General features: G+C 48.2%; 8 protein-coding genes across 8 annotated transcripts; 3 read left to right on the forward strand and 5 right to left on the reverse strand.

The window, feature by feature from the left end:
• Nucleotides 1-219: 219 nt before the first annotated feature.
• On the reverse strand, nucleotides 220-1,083 carry AUEXF2481DRAFT_38522 (uncharacterized protein). The gene is made up of 2 exons (XM_013489987.1): nucleotides 854-1,083; nucleotides 220-772 (listed from the first exon to the last, which is right to left on the reverse strand). The coding sequence occupies exons 1-2, from the start codon at nucleotides 1,021-1,023 to the stop codon at nucleotides 334-336; spliced, it is 609 nt and encodes a 202-aa protein (XP_013345441.1). The 5' UTR covers nucleotides 1,024-1,083; the 3' UTR covers nucleotides 220-333.
• A 171-nt stretch (nucleotides 1,084-1,254) lies between these two features.
• AUEXF2481DRAFT_63958 (uncharacterized protein) lies at nucleotides 1,255-2,128 on the forward strand (the record flags this gene model as incomplete). The annotated part of the gene is made up of 2 exons (XM_013490025.1): nucleotides 1,255-1,972; nucleotides 2,040-2,128. The coding sequence occupies 2 exons, from the start codon at nucleotides 1,255-1,257 to the stop codon at nucleotides 2,126-2,128; spliced, it is 807 nt and encodes a 268-aa protein (XP_013345479.1).
• Nucleotides 2,129-2,553: 425 nt separating this feature from the next.
• On the forward strand, nucleotides 2,554-3,317 carry AUEXF2481DRAFT_631205 (uncharacterized protein). The gene has a single exon (XM_013490173.1). The coding sequence runs from the start codon at nucleotides 2,645-2,647 to the stop codon at nucleotides 3,191-3,193; it is 549 nt and encodes a 182-aa protein (XP_013345627.1). The 5' UTR covers nucleotides 2,554-2,644; the 3' UTR covers nucleotides 3,194-3,317.
• A 123-nt stretch (nucleotides 3,318-3,440) lies between these two features.
• Nucleotides 3,441-4,811, reverse strand: AUEXF2481DRAFT_3788 (uncharacterized protein; the record flags this gene model as incomplete). Its single annotated transcript, XM_013489828.1, has 1 exon — nucleotides 3,441-4,811. The coding sequence occupies one exon, from the start codon at nucleotides 4,809-4,811 to the stop codon at nucleotides 3,441-3,443; it is 1,371 nt and encodes a 456-aa protein (XP_013345282.1).
• A 2,065-nt stretch (nucleotides 4,812-6,876) lies between these two features.
• AUEXF2481DRAFT_78709 (uncharacterized protein) lies at nucleotides 6,877-8,442 on the forward strand (the record flags this gene model as incomplete). The annotated part of the gene is made up of 3 exons (XM_013490061.1): nucleotides 6,877-7,459; nucleotides 7,517-7,994; nucleotides 8,049-8,442. 3 exons carry the CDS (start codon nucleotides 6,877-6,879, stop codon nucleotides 8,302-8,304), a joined length of 1,317 nt encoding a protein of 438 aa, XP_013345515.1. The 3' UTR covers nucleotides 8,305-8,442.
• A 628-nt stretch (nucleotides 8,443-9,070) lies between these two features.
• Nucleotides 9,071-9,897, reverse strand: AUEXF2481DRAFT_28231 (uncharacterized protein; the record flags this gene model as incomplete). Its single annotated transcript, XM_013489903.1, has 2 exons — nucleotides 9,071-9,593; nucleotides 9,671-9,897. The coding sequence occupies 2 exons, from the start codon at nucleotides 9,895-9,897 to the stop codon at nucleotides 9,071-9,073; spliced, it is 750 nt and encodes a 249-aa protein (XP_013345357.1).
• A 3,896-nt stretch (nucleotides 9,898-13,793) lies between these two features.
• Nucleotides 13,794-15,487, reverse strand: AUEXF2481DRAFT_38529 (uncharacterized protein). Its single transcript, XM_013489988.1, has 2 exons — nucleotides 14,176-15,487; nucleotides 13,794-14,121 (listed from the first exon to the last, which is right to left on the reverse strand). Exons 1-2 carry the CDS (start codon nucleotides 15,155-15,157, stop codon nucleotides 13,913-13,915), a joined length of 1,191 nt encoding a protein of 396 aa, XP_013345442.1. The 5' UTR covers nucleotides 15,158-15,487; the 3' UTR covers nucleotides 13,794-13,912.
• Nucleotides 15,357-16,009, reverse strand: AUEXF2481DRAFT_631355 (uncharacterized protein). The gene has a single exon (XM_013490174.1). It carries the CDS (start codon nucleotides 15,926-15,928, stop codon nucleotides 15,557-15,559), a length of 372 nt encoding a protein of 123 aa, XP_013345628.1. The 5' UTR covers nucleotides 15,929-16,009; the 3' UTR covers nucleotides 15,357-15,556.
• Nucleotides 16,010-16,032: the final 23 nt, after the last annotated feature.

Below are 16,032 nucleotides of genomic sequence, written 5' to 3' on the forward strand. Positions count from 1 at the left end.
AGTTCAAGGTCCATGAGGTGGAATATCCCCTGATCCCTATGGAGCAACAGACTTCCCTCTTCCACTCAACCACAGTGCCTATCAAGATTTTTTCAATCACTGCGCCCGACACCCAGAGAGATCCATATGCGGTGTAAAGCATGTATACCTTCGTCGCCCTCGACATCACTACAGATGTCGAACGAACTCAAGCAGCGTCTGCGATCCTGCGGATCTCTGCTCTCTCTTCCTCAGTAGTGGTGTTTCTCGGCGCTTGCTTGATCACCCTTGCCGGGTTGCCTGCCACTACTGTGTACGGCGCCACATCCTGAATGGGGTGTGAGTACGCTCTACTTACACTTGCAACAAGTAGAACATTGTTAGACTTACTTTGGTTACAACGCTGCCGGCGCCGACGACACTGCCACGTCCAATGGTCACACCAGGACAGACTGTCACATTACCACCAACCCACACATCTTCCTCAATTGTGATGGGCTTGCCAGACTCCGGGCCATTTGTTCCGTTCCTTAGGTCGGGATCAAGAGGATGAGTGCCAGAGTATAGGCTCACATTGGGTGCTAACAGAGTTCTTGAACCGATGGAAACAAGACACGTGTCAATGATAGTGCAGTTGAAGTTGATGAAAACACCTTCTCCCAGGCGGACATTCGTACCGAAATCAGCTCGGAAGGGGGCCTCGACCCATGGTTCGGAGCCGAGCAGCTCTTCATCTTCATCTTCTGTGCTACCTTCCTTGCGAGGAGGTAATGGTCTGGTATCTCCCACAATGCTATATCAGATCTAAGTAACGATGATCGAATGGGAACATGTGGGAAGTATATAGATAACAATAACAAGGAGGCGAACTTACTCTTTCCACAACTCGACCTGACGTCTTCTGGTCATTGTGTCATCTTCCCCTGCCTTGTTGTACTTTACGCAAGCACGTCCACAACGACGTCGCTCTGCGACTAGCTCAGGTGTGAAAGCATGGTAAAGCTCTCCTCGTAAAGCTCTCGCCTTGTTCTCTGAAATGTGCATAGTTATTCAAACAACAATCTAGACATGTGTCTTTGTAATTGAGACGGATGGAGAGTGATTGGACAGATTGTGCCAAGGCCAACGGATTGGGTCAAGAACACGGGGAGACCCTGGCGTTGATATTGTTCGTACACATTCCGGAAGTTTGACACGACTGACTCGACCACTCTGGTGTTTATTCGGGCGCTGCGCCGGGCAGTGTTGCCATCTTGTCTACACGCGACAACCAAGATGTTACACCAGGGCGACCCAACCATCTCTCTACCTACATCTGTGTCGCCAGATTCGGATTACAATGGAGCAGTAACACAACCGCGTGCGCCATTCGTAGACGCGACCATCTACCCTGGAGGCACTCGCGACATCTCGTCAATCGCATCGCATGCTCTCTGTCTCGGCCTTACCCTCGCAGGCTGTGGTATCGGCACCGTCCTCCTAGCCCAATCGCACTACCGTATCTGGCGACTCACCGAGTTCATCGCGACACTGTCACTCTTCCACTTCCTCGAATTCTACACAACAGCCCGCTGGAACACGTCCAATGCAAAAGTCTCAAGCTACCTCCTCACCTCAAATGGAAGCTCATACCTTGCCGCCCATGTCGCCGCCATGATCGAGATAGTCATAACCTCCCTCTTCTTTCCAAACTTCCAAGACCAATACACCAGTAAATACACAATCGCTGCTGGACTACTTCTGGTAATCATGGGACAGACCGTGCGCAGTATTGCCATGGCACAGGCTGGTGTCAGTTTCAACCATATACCCGCAAAAAGCAAGAAGAACGACCACGTCTTGGTGACATGGGGTTTATACTCTTATTTCCGCCATCCAAGCTATTTCGGCTACTTCTTCTTTGCTGTGGGTACGCAGATTGTGGTTGGAAACAAGATTTGCAGTTTCACTTATATGGTCATCTTGTGGTTCTTCTTCAAGGATAGGATAAAGAGTATGTTATTACATTCTTTCAAGGCTCTTCACTGTTTAAGGGTCGTTGTGCTAACATTTTGACTCAGACGAAGAGAAAGACTTGGTCAAGTTCTTTGGCGCTGACTATGAGCGTTATCGCCAGAAGGTGGGTACGGGTATTCCGTTCATCCCATAGATACTTTGCTACACGGCAATTAATTTACAGTCAACCTGATTTTGGTAACTCATCCTCGACTGTGCCTAACAGTATCGACGTATGTCGGTATAACGTTGTTCTTTTTCCTGCAGCGCTATCTAACTTCTCTGACTGAATGATCCTTCCTTGAGGGAGTTTTCCGACTGATTTTCAGTGCGGCTTCCCTGGTATCAAGATGCCACAGTTGTCGTCCTCGCAGCCTGTTCACCCAGTCTTCCATCAGCTTTGTCATTGACCTAATAGCTCTTGCAAGTGTCAATATCGAACTTCTAAGGATGGATCCACACCGGCCACCTTCGGCACCTGTCCGCATGCTCGCCTATCCATTAGCACTCGGCCACAGTCATGATAACAACCAGTTTCTTGGTGGCCACCACATGATCGCTGAACACAGTCTACGCAACAGAACTTCTGGCTTGACCTGAACTTTCAAACCTCGCAAGCTTTTACGCCGCCTGTAACCTGAGGCCTCAAAGGCAACAACTCGCCTCAATCATGCTCATCCCACCACCCTTCCCCGCCAGACAGTCACTCCTTATATACGACTTGTTTTGCGACCCTCTTGTCCCCAGCCAAGCAAGGGTCTCCGTTCCTACCCGACTGGAGTGTGTTTGGCCCACTTGGCTAGCGTTGGGCATTCGACAAACCCCCCCCCCCCCCCCCCCTTTCGCATCGTCGACTGTGCACGAGTTCAAGCTTCGTGATGGTCGGAATGCTTTCGCTGGGATGATAAGAGAACGCGGGGGCTGCCGGTTTCTTTCCACCATGCCCAACTGGGTGTGGTGGTTTCTTTTGCTGCTGGCCCTTCTAGGCTGTGAGGCTTGTGTGTTGCATGACTTCTCTCTTTTCCACCTTTCCTCCATTGTCAAGATTCGTGTCGCCATCGAGATGATCCTCGCTGCCATCTCTGATCTCGCTACTTCCAAAACACACTATAAAGAAATGCAGACCCGATCCCTGCTCGACCCTCTTTACGTTTATAGATCCCTCGCTGCCAGTATGAAAACACTCGCTATTTGGAAGATGGAAGAACGATGGCAATAAGGAAATGAAAGGAAGGTTGACAGAAGTGATTTTTGTGTTTCAATATGTTGATTTCGGCCATCACAAGACCGTGAGGGAAGTTTCTATATACAAAAATGGCAACGAGGACTATCATTTATGGCCTGTTCATGGGGAAAAATGAATGTTAAGAAGTTTAAAGCCAAGCAAAAGAGGTCGCGATATCCAGTATCTAGCCAACCTCCTTTCATCAAGTCCATGCCATGTTTCCAAAAAGAATTGGCACATCTTATGCAATCAAATCAAGACATCCGTCAAGCACACCTTCCAACTCTTGAACCCTGCGTTCTAAACGCATCTTTTCGTCTCTCATGAAGTTCCAGACGCCAGCGTCAATCTCGCATGTGCGACCGGGGATTCTAGCAGTCACTGAATCTCTGGATACAGGACGGATAACTTCCTTGATTGGCTCCATGGCTGAGCTCCACCTCTCTGAGCCGTTGAAAGCGTAGTTGTTGGGATTGGGTGAAGTCGGTGTCAATGGTCTAGAGCAGGATTCCGCTGTATCGGCTTCGGATTCAAACCCACTGTCGCTATGCAGGGAACTAGCGCCACTGTGACGATTACGGCGGGGTGTAAGATCATTTTGGCGTGCCATACGTTCGTAGTGTTCGCGGTCCTCATGTCTGCGTTGTTTTTCCGCTGCCAATTCCTCTGCCAAAGCACGATTTGTAGCTGCCTGTTCTGCAGATTGCGCAGCCAGGTTCTCGAGTTGCAACTTCAGGTGTTGAGCGCGCGTGGATGCTTCTTCGGTCTCTTCGGATTGTGCTTCTCGCTCAGCGAGGGCGGCTTGGAGGGCAGAGGTCTGTTCTTTATATGCGGTTTGGAGACGACTGATTAGGAACTCGGCGTTGTGGAGGAGTTCGTCAAAGGTGGCGGATGATTTGTCGGCAGGCAGGCCTACGGGGAAGAGCAACGAAGTTGGTGGGTTGAGAAGGTCCATGCCGACTGTGCTTTCTGATGACGTTGACGGGACAGAAACAGGAGCGTTCTTCATTGAGCCAAACCAGGAAAAGCTGCGAGCTGCGAGACCGGTGGCTTTTGGCGCAGCGACCTGAGGTTCCGGTATGCGACCCGAGCCACCGGTGAAGGATGACTTGTAAGACATGATGTATTCCGACTCTTCTTCAGGTTCCGAGGGAGCAAGCGATGAACGACGAGGTGTAAAGATGTCGGTAAAAGAAGGGCCTTTTCTCGGCGGCGACCTGGCTGAACCGTGTTGCTCCTCTGTATCGGTAGGATTGAAGGCAGGTACAAAGCTGACCAGCGACCTTGCACGAGCGTGGAGAGAAGCCTTGCGGGACAGAGAACCAACAGTTGCGACAAGACCAGGCGACTTCACGTTTTCCGAAATGGCAGACAGGACTTGCTTTCCAAAGGCGGCGGATACAGTGCGCGACGAGTAGGAGAGAGAGTTTGAGACAGAGGTTGTCGTCGAGGGAGTATAAGAGTTTGTGTAAGAAGTGTCTTCTGAGAATGCTTGGTTGTAGTTGTCGTAGTTGTTTGAGCGGACGGCGGCGGAATTCGGTCGAGCCAGAGCAATAGGCGTGTCTGGAAAGGGCGAGTGTTGAGGGGAAGAGTTGGACGAGGAAGTCGCCATGGCTTTGTGTCTTTTGTCCGAGTGGATGGCTGGATGCTCAGCTGCAAGACTTGACTTTCGACGCCAAACCCCACTTGGTTGCGACAAGGTACTTTGCTGAAACAGACAACGTCTTTAGCGATTGACTGTCAGTATTTGCTGGAGAGGCTGGGAGAATAACAGTTGAGCCAAGAGACAGTCTTGTATTTCTTGGAATTGCTGATCTGTTGTTTCCTCAAGAGCGTTGTTGCTGTTTCCTGCACTGCAAGGACACCTCGTCGCACGGGGTCTTCGAGGGGCTGAAATGCAAGGAAGGTTAAGCTTCGAGGGCGGCTTGAAAGTGGAGATGGGTGACAATGAGTGGTACAAGTCGAGAAACGACAGAATGATCAGTTGCTGCTTTGGTGTGTAGAGTGTAAGGGATAGACAAACTCGCCTCTTCCTTGCAGCGATTAATCACAACATATGAATTCTCGCTGACGACGTCAAAACGAGCGTGGCTGGGCAATCTCTAATCAAGTGGCTGGGACCAGCGTGCACGTTTCACCGTCGATATGCCTGACCCTGACAACACTGCCACGAGGACATGCCCACTTCGAGTCATCTCTCACTGTTCTGACTGTGCTTTAATACCACATTTTTGCACTCATCGACCTTGCCAACTCGTCAATTGAAGACACACTCGCCTCCTTCGTTCTAGACGTCGAAAAGCCATGCAAATGTCTCGCCCACAGGTCTCGGTTCCCGGGCACGCGACAGACGTTGAGATTTCGGCCTCCACCCCGTCACCAAACGTCTCGCCCTGACAACCCTGTTTCTGCCAATCTTTTTCAATACTGATCTCTGCCTAACAACGACTTCCCAGCCATCATTTTCCAGTTGCGTCATTCTTTTTATACTGTCGTACACCGGAAACCGTCCCTGCCTCATTCTTCGATAGCATCAAGCAGTACAGGTAGTGCCGTTTTTGCCTATCTCGATACTTGTAGATTCGGCGTCCTCTATTCGTCATTTGTGTCTTTCTGTTTTCGGACTCATCTGGTCTAGAAGCTTTATCTGCCTATATTGCCTCGTACAGTGAGCAGCCAGAGTGCACAAGCACAAATAGCCATCTATCCCAGTAACTGTGTTGGGCATGGTTGTTGCATACTTTCATTGAAACGACCCCAAGCACGTGTTGTTGATATTACGTCCGCATCAAACAGTTCCCTCCTCCATCCTCTCTGCGCGAGACCACAGCAACGACCATGCTGGACATCGAGCGGTCAGGCTCTGGTTTCAAACACCTTTCGAATCACGACAGAAATTACGGAGTTCTGAGATTTAGGTATGCTCAGTCGTAGTTCCGTTCCCCGTTGGCAGCACTGCGCGTCGCCTGCTACCAATAATCAGCCTCCAGAACGGGACACGGCGGTATCGCCGCACGACAATCTCGGACCAGAGCCGGATTAGAGCCGGATTGAAATATGACAGTAGAGGCGTGCCACTATGGAAGCAGGAACCAGCATCGATGATTTTCTGGCCAACATTCAACACGACACGGCCGCCCATCGAAGAACGCCTCGAACCCAACACAGGGTCTTGATTCTATTCGTCGCAATCCCTGCTCGCATTTCCACCACTGTTCTAAGCAATGAGCTAGTTCCTCGAAGTGATTTGATGTCGTTGACGCGGCTTGCTTTGCTTGGTGAGGTTTTTCCTATTGAGCACCGAATTCGGTAAGTTTTTGTGTACCTCCATCTCAGACACGCACTTTAGCTCGACAGTCGCGCGAAACAACACTCCATCTCAATGGACTGCGACCCAATGCTATCCGGCTATTCGCAGCTTTTCAGTCTCCTGCAAGAAGAGCGGTTCAAAGTCTATTCGCTCTTGTCTCAGCTTATTGAGGACCATTGGGCTTATTGAGAAGGTGCAAATAATCATCTGGTCAAGTAAAACTTCTACCATGTCCTTCCTACCACGTTTTCCTTTCATCCACTTCAAAGAACTTCATTCATCTTCTCTTGTTCCCTGAAGCAATTTTCTCATACCCAGAATATCCTTTCATCACTTCTCGGCATTTCGCCCAGAAAGCCATACAGCAATGGCTACACAAGGGGGCGACTATCTCATCGTTGAAGATCACATCATTCCTCAGGGAGTGGTCCTGGCTGTGTTGGCTCCTTTCGTCTTCATTCTCAACTTCCCGCCACTGATATGGCATCTTCGCAATCGCAACACGGCGGCTGTCTGTATGGTCTTTTGGATCATGCTGATGAACTTGATCAGTGTCATCAATGTCATCATCTGGCCTTACCTCGACATGCGCCACATGTATGATGGGCAGGGTCTGTGTGATGTTGAGATCAAGCTACTCGGTGCTCGTACTACTGGTATCAACGCTGCGATACTATGTCTGCTGCGTGCTCTGTCTGTTGTGCTCAACACTGAGAAGAGCTTCTTGGGCCCTTCCAAAGCGCGAAAGAGGTGGAACAGAGCAGTCGAGATGGCTTGGTGTGTTGGTCTTCCTCTCTTCACCATGATTCTGCAGTACATTGTCCAGTTGAATCGGTACGCTCTGATCGGCGTCTCAGGCTGTCAGCTCATGAGCCTGAAAGGCTGGACGAGTTTCTTCCTTCTCTGGACCCCTCCCATAATCACCAACATCATCGCTGTCTACTACGCTGGTAAGTCCTGGCACTCGTCTTCCACTCACAACTCCTTCTGACATACCAATCTCTCAGTCTTGGTAATCATCCGCCTCCACAAATACCGCTCTTCCTTCAACAGCATCCTCGCCAGCAGCAATACAACCCGTTCCCGCTTCCTCCGCCTCTTCTCCATCTCCATGATCCTCATCCTCGGCATAACCCCAGTCCAGATCTACATAATCTTCACCCAATACCCACGCGGCGAAACCTACCCTTTTTCCTTTTCCGCCCTCCACGACCCTCAGACTTGGAATGTCATTGTGGGTATACCGTCAGCGGTTATCTACGACAGGTGGATTAATTTGGTGTGTGGGTTTTTGGTCTTTTTCGCTTTTGGACTGGGGAAAGATGCAAAGGGTGTTTATAGGGAGTGGCTTGTCAAGATGGGGTTGGGGAGGNGGTTTTCGGTGTTGTTGGTTGAGAGTGAAGGGGTTTCGCAACGGGGGCAGCTGTCTACGAATAACAGCAAGATGCCTTTGCGTAGAAAGAGCTCTTGGATGAAGAATGAGAGGTGAGAGTTCGATTTTTTCTTGATTATTGATACTCGATACTGACGTTGGCTTAGTTCTCAAGCTTCATGCTCCAGAGTCTCGACGTCGCCCCGGAAGCCTGACTTCAACGACTTGGATACCGCTAGCCCCTCATCACCTATCCGTCCCATGACAGCCTTTTTCCGTCGCTTCGATCCAAGACGTAAGATAGAGCAACCAGGTACAAAGTACGAACTCCCCCTCTTCCAACACCGACGTCAGAACAGCGATGGAGAGGACAGAGGTGTGCTAGTCAGCAAAGAAGTCAAGAGGGAGAGTTTTGTCGTTTGACAGCACGATGATGACGGGGAAATCATCTAGCCTGAGCACGACGGGAGATTAACAAGCGAAGAAACTACATTGACAGCACAATAATGGGACTTGCATATAACACGGCGTCTAGGCGGTATACATCAATTTACACTCCACAAAGACTTTCCGCGTTGCATGGCTGTGACTCACAAACAGAAGTGATCGTGAAATACAAGGCATGTGACGTACAGGGTACGCGGCTCCTAGACAAAAGACGTCTCAAGCTCGATATAGGTTTGTACATGGATGGACTCCGCCAGGCTTTAATCCCCAAAGACATGACTTGTATCGCAAGTTCAATTGATTGTGAGGAGTAAGATTAAATACTGGCATCGTCGGATATAGTGGCCTGACAACTTCGGATTCTCTATACATCTGGAAAGTTGATTTTCAGTAGCCCACTGGACCAGCCCATGAAGACTTTGTGATTCGTGGAAGCCATCACACATTTGTACAGCCATGATGGCGAATTATTGTCGTCCTGGAGAAGAGGGCCTGGAGCAGATTTGTAGTGATTTTTTCAGTTGACCAGTCAGCTCTCCATGGTTTCTGAAAGACTTTACAGCCCGGATTGTGAAGTGCAATATTGCCATTCTTGAAGAAGACGGCTAACAACAAAGATTTGTACACACAAAGTAGCAGAAAAAGAAGAAAGTAATATCATCCGGGCTCCAGAAATGCGACGATCCCAATAAGTCATCCCTACCAGTCATAAACTGCGTGTCTCCCATATCCGTCATCTCCTCTAATCAATGGATAGTGAGTTGATTTGACTCCAGTCGTCACCCAAGCAATCGACGTTTTCCAAGATTCTGCCTCCTTCATCCTTCATTCTTCCATCAATAACGATATTGAGAGCACATTTCGCGACGAGATTGTCCGCGATACTTGTGGTACTACCCATAGTCATCAGATTGTATACGGTCTGTCCTCCTGGAAGCACCTTTCCCAATCTCAACGAGTATACCTCGAAGCTGCCCGGGTTGCGTGAATCTGCGAGCTCAAACAGACCTTTCTCAGCTGCTCCCTTCATCTTGCGAGAGTCTGCACTCCACCAGAGGGACGCAAAAGGATTTTGCTCAGCGCCGTTGCAGGACATGTAGATGAAGCGGAAAGGAATGCCGCGTTTGTTTCTTGTCTGAGAGATTTCAGCGGAGGAGGGAGATAGTGCGGAGGAAAAGGCTTCGGCTGCGGATTGGGGGAGGGCGATATTGACGCGTTGTGCTTCTTCCAAGGAGGGGAATTTGGCTACCCAGCCACCGATGCACCTGTCGCTTCATGTTAGTCTTGCTGTTCTGTCTGTCTCCTGAAGCAGGAGATGCATGGTCGGAGGGGGGGAGCCTACCAGATACAGCCTCTGACGCCTTCATGTTCGAACAATCTCATCAAGTGATCAGGCCATTGTTCAAAGTCCTCGTGGATAATCTGCGTCACCTTGGGGTGGTCTTCAATCTTTGGGTCCAGCGGTTGGCGCGTGATGGCATAGATGTGTGTGATGAATTGATGTTTGATGGCTGAGCGGAGCACCTCGGAACCCACTACGCCTGTGCAGCCTGTCACGATAATCTTCATGCTTGCTGATGTTGTAAGTTGTGAATGTATGAGCGATCTGATTATGGATGTGATGCTAAGAGGGGACTTGTCTGCGTCTTGGTGGGCAAGGAGGCGCGCGTCACAGATGCGGGGTGATTTTGTTTGGCAACCGCTGCTTCATGGGCAAGAACGATGCAATAAACATCATGCACGAGCTTCTCTCCCAACCCAGGACCAAACATGAATTAATTGCGCTGTCTCTCGTGGGTCAACATGGTCCCTGCCAGTCCACGGAAAACATGCTTCAAACTTGAACATTGAATACCAACATGCGCTGATCAGTGCACATAGATCAAATCAAATATACCACTGTCTGGCGAAGGAAAATGTTATTTGCTCGCAGACCCGCCTGATAGCTGTTTCTCAGATCGCAAATGCTCAATCATCCCGACAGTTCATTCAACAGACCCACCCGACCAGATTCCACATGGTATATTCCTACAAGCACGTCATGCTGCCTGTCGTCGCCCTTTTCGAATATATGAGCAGGGTCATCCCGGTACCCACGCTGGAGGACTGTGCTCGATGTTGCCTCCCTTTGCTTGGTCCCTCGTCATCTGTCTCTCAAGCATCACGTCGTCAAATCCACACAAGACGAGGTGTGTTTGGGCATCCAAGCAAAGATGCACCGTGCCAGATCGCCATCTCTACACTGCCCATGGCAAGCGCCTGCTTTGTGCACAGGCGATGCACCGACGGCCGGTGACCTCGGACTCGCGCCTTTTGTCGCCTGTACTTGTATTGATCCGCCTTGCCAATCCCTCATCCAACGGTGAGATGGCCGAGCGGTCTAAGGCGCCAGCTTAAGGTTCTTCCAATACGCTGGTCCGAAAGGGCGTGGGTTCAAATCCCACTCTCATCAATATCCTTTTGCACATGGCATACACACTGGTAGTAGGCGAGAAAAGGATAGTATGTTGTGTTGGAAAAGATATTCGAGATTTTTGTACGCAGGATGTCGATAACTTTTTTTTATGCGTGAAGCCTGGATGCATGGATGCACAGGTTGGCTTGGCGTTGTTTTCATGTGCACCAATTCCTCCGTTGGTTTCTACCGTCCTCTGCCATTATCTGTATGTAGCTTCGATATATGATTGAGAATACCGCGTTGAAAAGGTCCACTTCGACTATGATACCTGCTTAGTCATTCGAGTCGTGATTATCGAAACATCCAAGTGTCGAAAGTGTCACGGAAGGCATAGACGTGCGACGAGCGGACATGGTGCCGTCCTGGTATAAGGCCAGGGTGGCCCGGTTTAGCGAGGTGACTTCCTAGCAGAGAGCCATCGCTCTCCCATGATTGATCAATATAATCCTTACTGGCTCCAGGTCAGACAAGGAATCATCTATCATGCCAAAGAGCCAAGCAATTCTCATAGACTTTATATACCGTGAGCCACGGTCGAACTCTATCTACTCACAACTGGCCGACTTGGCGCAGGGGTAACGCGTCGCACTTGTAATGCGAAGATCGCTTGTTCGATTCAGGCAGCCGGCATAAACACCTCTGGGTAGTTCCTCTTTTTGATTTTGCCCACTCCATCTACGGCATGTGGACACATACGTGGAGAAAAAATCATGTCTTTTGCTATGGTGGATTGGCGATGGTAGTGGTCTTAAGGCGTTGCCGACATGTAAAATCATAGAAAGGCTGGAGTAAGCTGAAGTACCCTGAAGCGCCGCACCCCTCGAAGCGCCGCAACGCGTAAACACTCAATTCTTGTCACCTTCTTTAATCAATTAATTCTTATACTATAACTACGTCGTCGTAATGGATTAACGCGAGCTTACGATACAAACTGCCCTCTACGAATTTAATATAGGTGTTTTCACATCCCTATAAGCCGCCGGTCGCGCGTATAACGTCTCCGAACGAACCCTTTGTCGCCGACGCGATAGAATTCTAGATTGACGTACTGCTTACGCTTACGAACAACGACTGTCTCTACGATAAGAGGATTTTCTTGTTTAATAGATACTTAAACAGGAGGTATAGGGGTTTCCTCCCTCTTACGCTCGCGCTCGTAAAATGGCTATTCGCGTTCTTCGTCTTAACGGCGACGATAAACTATTAGGTAAGAGATAGATTATAAAATTTATACGAGATAATCTACGTATTGCCTTAGTTATTAGAAGGCCTATTAAGGCTGCTCGTATTAACGGCACGCATCCTAACCTTATTTAAGAGTTTTATATAGCTTACGAAGACGCTGTTCGCCTTCTTAATATTAAGCCTTTAAATATATATAATATAGACGAGCACAGAATTACCCTTAGTATCTATACTAACTCGAGAGTTCTTAGAGACTCCTCTCGTTAACGCTTGTATGTTAAATTACTATAAGATCGTAAATAGGTCTTAATTATTAAAACTGTATCCCTAATAGGTAGCTTTACGCGCCCTCTAATTATATTTAAGGGTTATAATCTATAGAGCACTTAGTTTCCTACTAAAACACCTGATTATATCTATATAACCTCTAAAAATAGCTAGATAACAAATAACTACGGTCTCTACTAGTTATAGCGAATCTTTTATCCTAAAACTTAACCTAATAGCGATAAATAGAGGCTTCTTATTCTTAATAGCTATAGCAGTTATATAACTATTAAATTTCTCTAGTTTTATAAGTAACATAAGATCTTTCTGCTATTCCTGCCCGCTTATTTATCTTATGTACTTTAACCTCTAGATTTAGGGGTTGTTTTTACCTCTTAAATCGCGATACCGTTAACAAATTACAGATTTAGCTACACTTAATAATACATCACCTATTAAGAAGTAACGCTTTGTTACCTGCTACTATTTAGCTCGCCTTAAGACATTTATACCTCGCTATTTACGTACGGGTTAGCTAGCTGCTAGTATCTATCTATTTAACCCTTTAAAAGGGCTGAATTCTTCCTAAATTTAGAAGGCTAGATAAAAGGCAATTACACTACTACTATAACAACTAGTTCCTACCTATCTTACTACCCCTAAAAACTTACGTTAAGTTCATTTAAATACTTAATTTATTCGGAACAATTAAGACTAGAGATAAGAGCTCTATTAGGTTTATAAGAAGGCTAGTTACGCAATTAACAATCTTAACATTAGAAACGTAGAACTATAAGCTACTATAGCTAACTAACAGGCTTAAATTAAAGCCCTTACCGTTAAGAGAAGGAAGAAGGTATATATAGATCCTAACGATAAATTTGCGAGTATTAACAATATAATGGTTACTATACAAGCTGTTAAACTTATAGAGGCAAGGGACGCGACTGACGCGCTAATTGTAATCGACAATTAGCTATAACGAATCAGACTGTCTAGAGCTGTGATCAGCTTAATTTTTAGAGCTATACATTAGCGTTGTAGTCGTATATAGCAGTTCGACGACGAGGTGATCAATTCGGCTTGTGCGGCGCTTCTAGGGGTGCGGCGCTTTAGGGTACTTCAGCTTAGTGCATAGCCCTTGCTTTGGACTTGCTATGCGTGTTCTTACACAAGTAAGCATGGCTAACATGCGATATCTAGTTCGAGTATTTGACTTTGGCAGCTCCAATTGCTGTGTAGTAGTTCTACTCCAACTCAAAGAGATCTGTTCGTGTTTCTAAGGCTGAGCCGGAACTCGCAGGCGTCAATTTTCAATAGATATGCAGTTTAGACGTGAACGTCAAGAAAGACATTGGCACGGTCGAGAGCACGGTCGAGAGCACGGATCGAGTATAGCAGAAAGAGGAGGGACGAGCACAGTCCCAAAGCCCAAGGATCAATGTGCTTGCTATAGCAACAAAAATTTAGAGTCAAATAAAATAGTGTCAATGGTATCTGGAAAGACAAAGAACTTTTTTATTTGTTGAAATTATTACTAAACATTAAGACTAAGGTTTTACTAGATGTACTAATACTGTCAAAACACCACCAACTGAAGAAGACTTTGACGTCGATAGAAGAGAGATATCGACTCGGATGGACACCAACACAATTCAAGATAGGGCGGAAAGCTCAGCACAGTTCGGCCGCGCTTCCCAGCTCCAGCAGCATTTGGACATGTCCAGAGTGTTGCTTGTGCTTTCTGTGACTGCGTGGCAGGGCGCGTCTGGGCAAGACGGCAGTAGGATGGAGACCATCTTCCGCTTTCCTAGCAGCTTCATCAATCTGACTAAGTTGAAGCTTGCTGGTAGCCGGGGTTGGCATGATGGTACAGACAAGCACTACGGAACAGGTCAGCGATAGCCGCGTAGAAGGAATTGTGTAAAGTGACTCACCATGGTTTCCTTTACTCATGCCTTTTGTGTTCCAGTCATCGTTCCATTGGACGTAAGTATGAGGACAGTGGTGACGGCCGAATGCGGGATTCTGCGCGAGCCCACGGCATTGATCGTATAAACCGGTGTCTTCGTGAATGTGTTGGTCTTTTTCAGGGCACACCGCAAGGACGTCTGTGGTGCAACCTTGACCCTTCTCCCATGGTTCACCTTGTGCGTGACACCAGACCGGTGAAGAGAAACCCTTTTCAACGTCAATGTCGTAATATGTCAGATCATAACTTGAATCGAAGGTTGCTTCCACAACGGTGTCATGATCACGATGGCTTCCGACCCTTGAAGTCTTGTTGTTAGGAGAGACGCCTACGAATATCTTCGGACTGAGATGAGGCAATGCTCGTACGAAGTAATCCTCTCCAGGGTTCAGCTCCAGGGTTTGAAAGTCGAGTACCGGGTGCTTGCCGTACCGCGCATAGTCTTTCTCAGCCCAATCCGCACTGAGGTGTTGCGTGATCGCATTTCTGTTCAGGAACCAGATACCGTGCGAACGCGAGGGATCCTTTCCTGGTTCAGCGCCAGGAGGCTTACTACCAATAGAGTGGCCGATTGGTGTTCCGATCGACGAGGGTTGTACATTGACATGTGTAGGTCGAGTAGCAGGTTGACTGACTGGACGTACGTTGCCAGGCTCCTCCTGAGGCGTCGAGACCATGACTGTGACTGGTCCGGAAGTCTGACCTGTTGGTATAGCTGGAACGATTGGTGTATGGGCCTTGATGGGTTGCGACTGCAAGGGTAGCCCGGCGGCTACTGAACTTGTTCCGACCAGGTTCTTCCCAGAGTCGTCCAATGGTACTGCGATTTCTGGAGAGCCGACTTTGTAACCAACAGAGACACCATCTTCGCCTATGACAGCGAGATGGCCTTGGCCAGCCACCAAGCAGGCCAGTGGGGCGAACAAGATTGCAGAACTGAGATGCATGTTGGAAGGATGAAAACGACCAAAGTGAGCGACGAAGACTCGGTAAAGGAAAGAATGTCGAAAAGGTCGAACCTGTCGGAGTACCAGACATCATCTTTTATGTCGAAAATCTCCTCTGTTCATATGGCAAGATTCATCGTCCAGACTTTTGCGTGTGGGCCAAAACCAAGGGCAGGTTATCCACTTTACAGAGCGGATTGTGGTCGTCTTGAGTGTATTCCTAAATGAAGACGTGAAGCGGGGGCGGGAGCTCATGCTTCGACCTGGTTGAGTTAATTAAACAGACCGACCATTGGCAGCTTCCCCTGAGCGGTTGCGTGGGGATTAGAGTCTATCTAACGTGCCTGAATATCCTGTCAAGTAAGCATATTACTCTCCATGGTACCTCATGGAGTCAATTCATGCTGCAAAGTTCTTGCAATATTGAATGCTATTCGGTGTTGAAATTGCGCGTGGGATCCAGGTCGCAAAGATGGGCAGATCACGAAAGTGCTTTCTGTTGAGTTGCATACGGGGTGGCTGCGAGTCGTGAGAGCATACTCGATGGAAAGAGGTAGAAGAAGAGAGGCAAGTAGCGGACCTGCATCCGAGAACGAACTTCGTCAGGGTCCTTGACATGCTTGGCTTTCGATAGATGGGAAGTGCGATTGTTGCGCAATTGTCTTTAGCCGTCTTGCACTGCACTACGTACGAATGCGAGACCGAGGGACTTACCAACAAAAGGATCGTTGAGCCCGCGGTGCGTATGGTAATCTTCGGATGGGAGTTCATGATTCAATGTTTGAGAAATGCTGTAAATTCACAATTGCCATGTCTATCCTGCCTCGTCCAATCCTTGATTTTGTAGAACGCCTTAATCGTTGCACAGGTCGTCT

This window comes from Aureobasidium subglaciale, assembly GCF_000721755.1.
Source record: "Aureobasidium subglaciale EXF-2481 unplaced genomic scaffold scaffold_6, whole genome shotgun sequence".
NCBI classification, from domain to species: Eukaryota; Fungi; Ascomycota; class Dothideomycetes; order Dothideales; family Saccotheciaceae; genus Aureobasidium; species Aureobasidium subglaciale.

Excerpts from the sequence above, each read along its gene's own strand:
- AUEXF2481DRAFT_631205 (XM_013490173.1), top strand. The coding sequence starts at position 2,645 with ATGCTCATCCCACCACCCTTCCCCGCCAGACAGTCACTCCTTATATAC.
- AUEXF2481DRAFT_38522 (XM_013489987.1), bottom strand. The coding sequence starts at position 1,023 with ATGCACATTTCAGAGAACAAGGCGAGAGCTTTACGAGGAGAGCTTTAC. Across the intron at positions 773-853 it reads CAGGTCGAGTTGTGGAAAGA|CATTGTGGGAGATACCAGAC; the intron begins GTAAGTTCGCCT and ends GATCTGATATAG.
- AUEXF2481DRAFT_38529 (XM_013489988.1), bottom strand. The coding sequence starts at position 15,157 with ATGCATCTCAGTTCTGCAATCTTGTTCGCCCCACTGGCCTGCTTGGTG. Across the intron at positions 14,122-14,175 it reads CATGAGTAAAGGAAACCATG|TGCTTGTCTGTACCATCATG; the intron begins GTGAGTCACTTT and ends CCTGTTCCGTAG.
- AUEXF2481DRAFT_631355 (XM_013490174.1), bottom strand. The coding sequence starts at position 15,928 with ATGAACTCCCATCCGAAGATTACCATACGCACCGCGGGCTCAACGATC.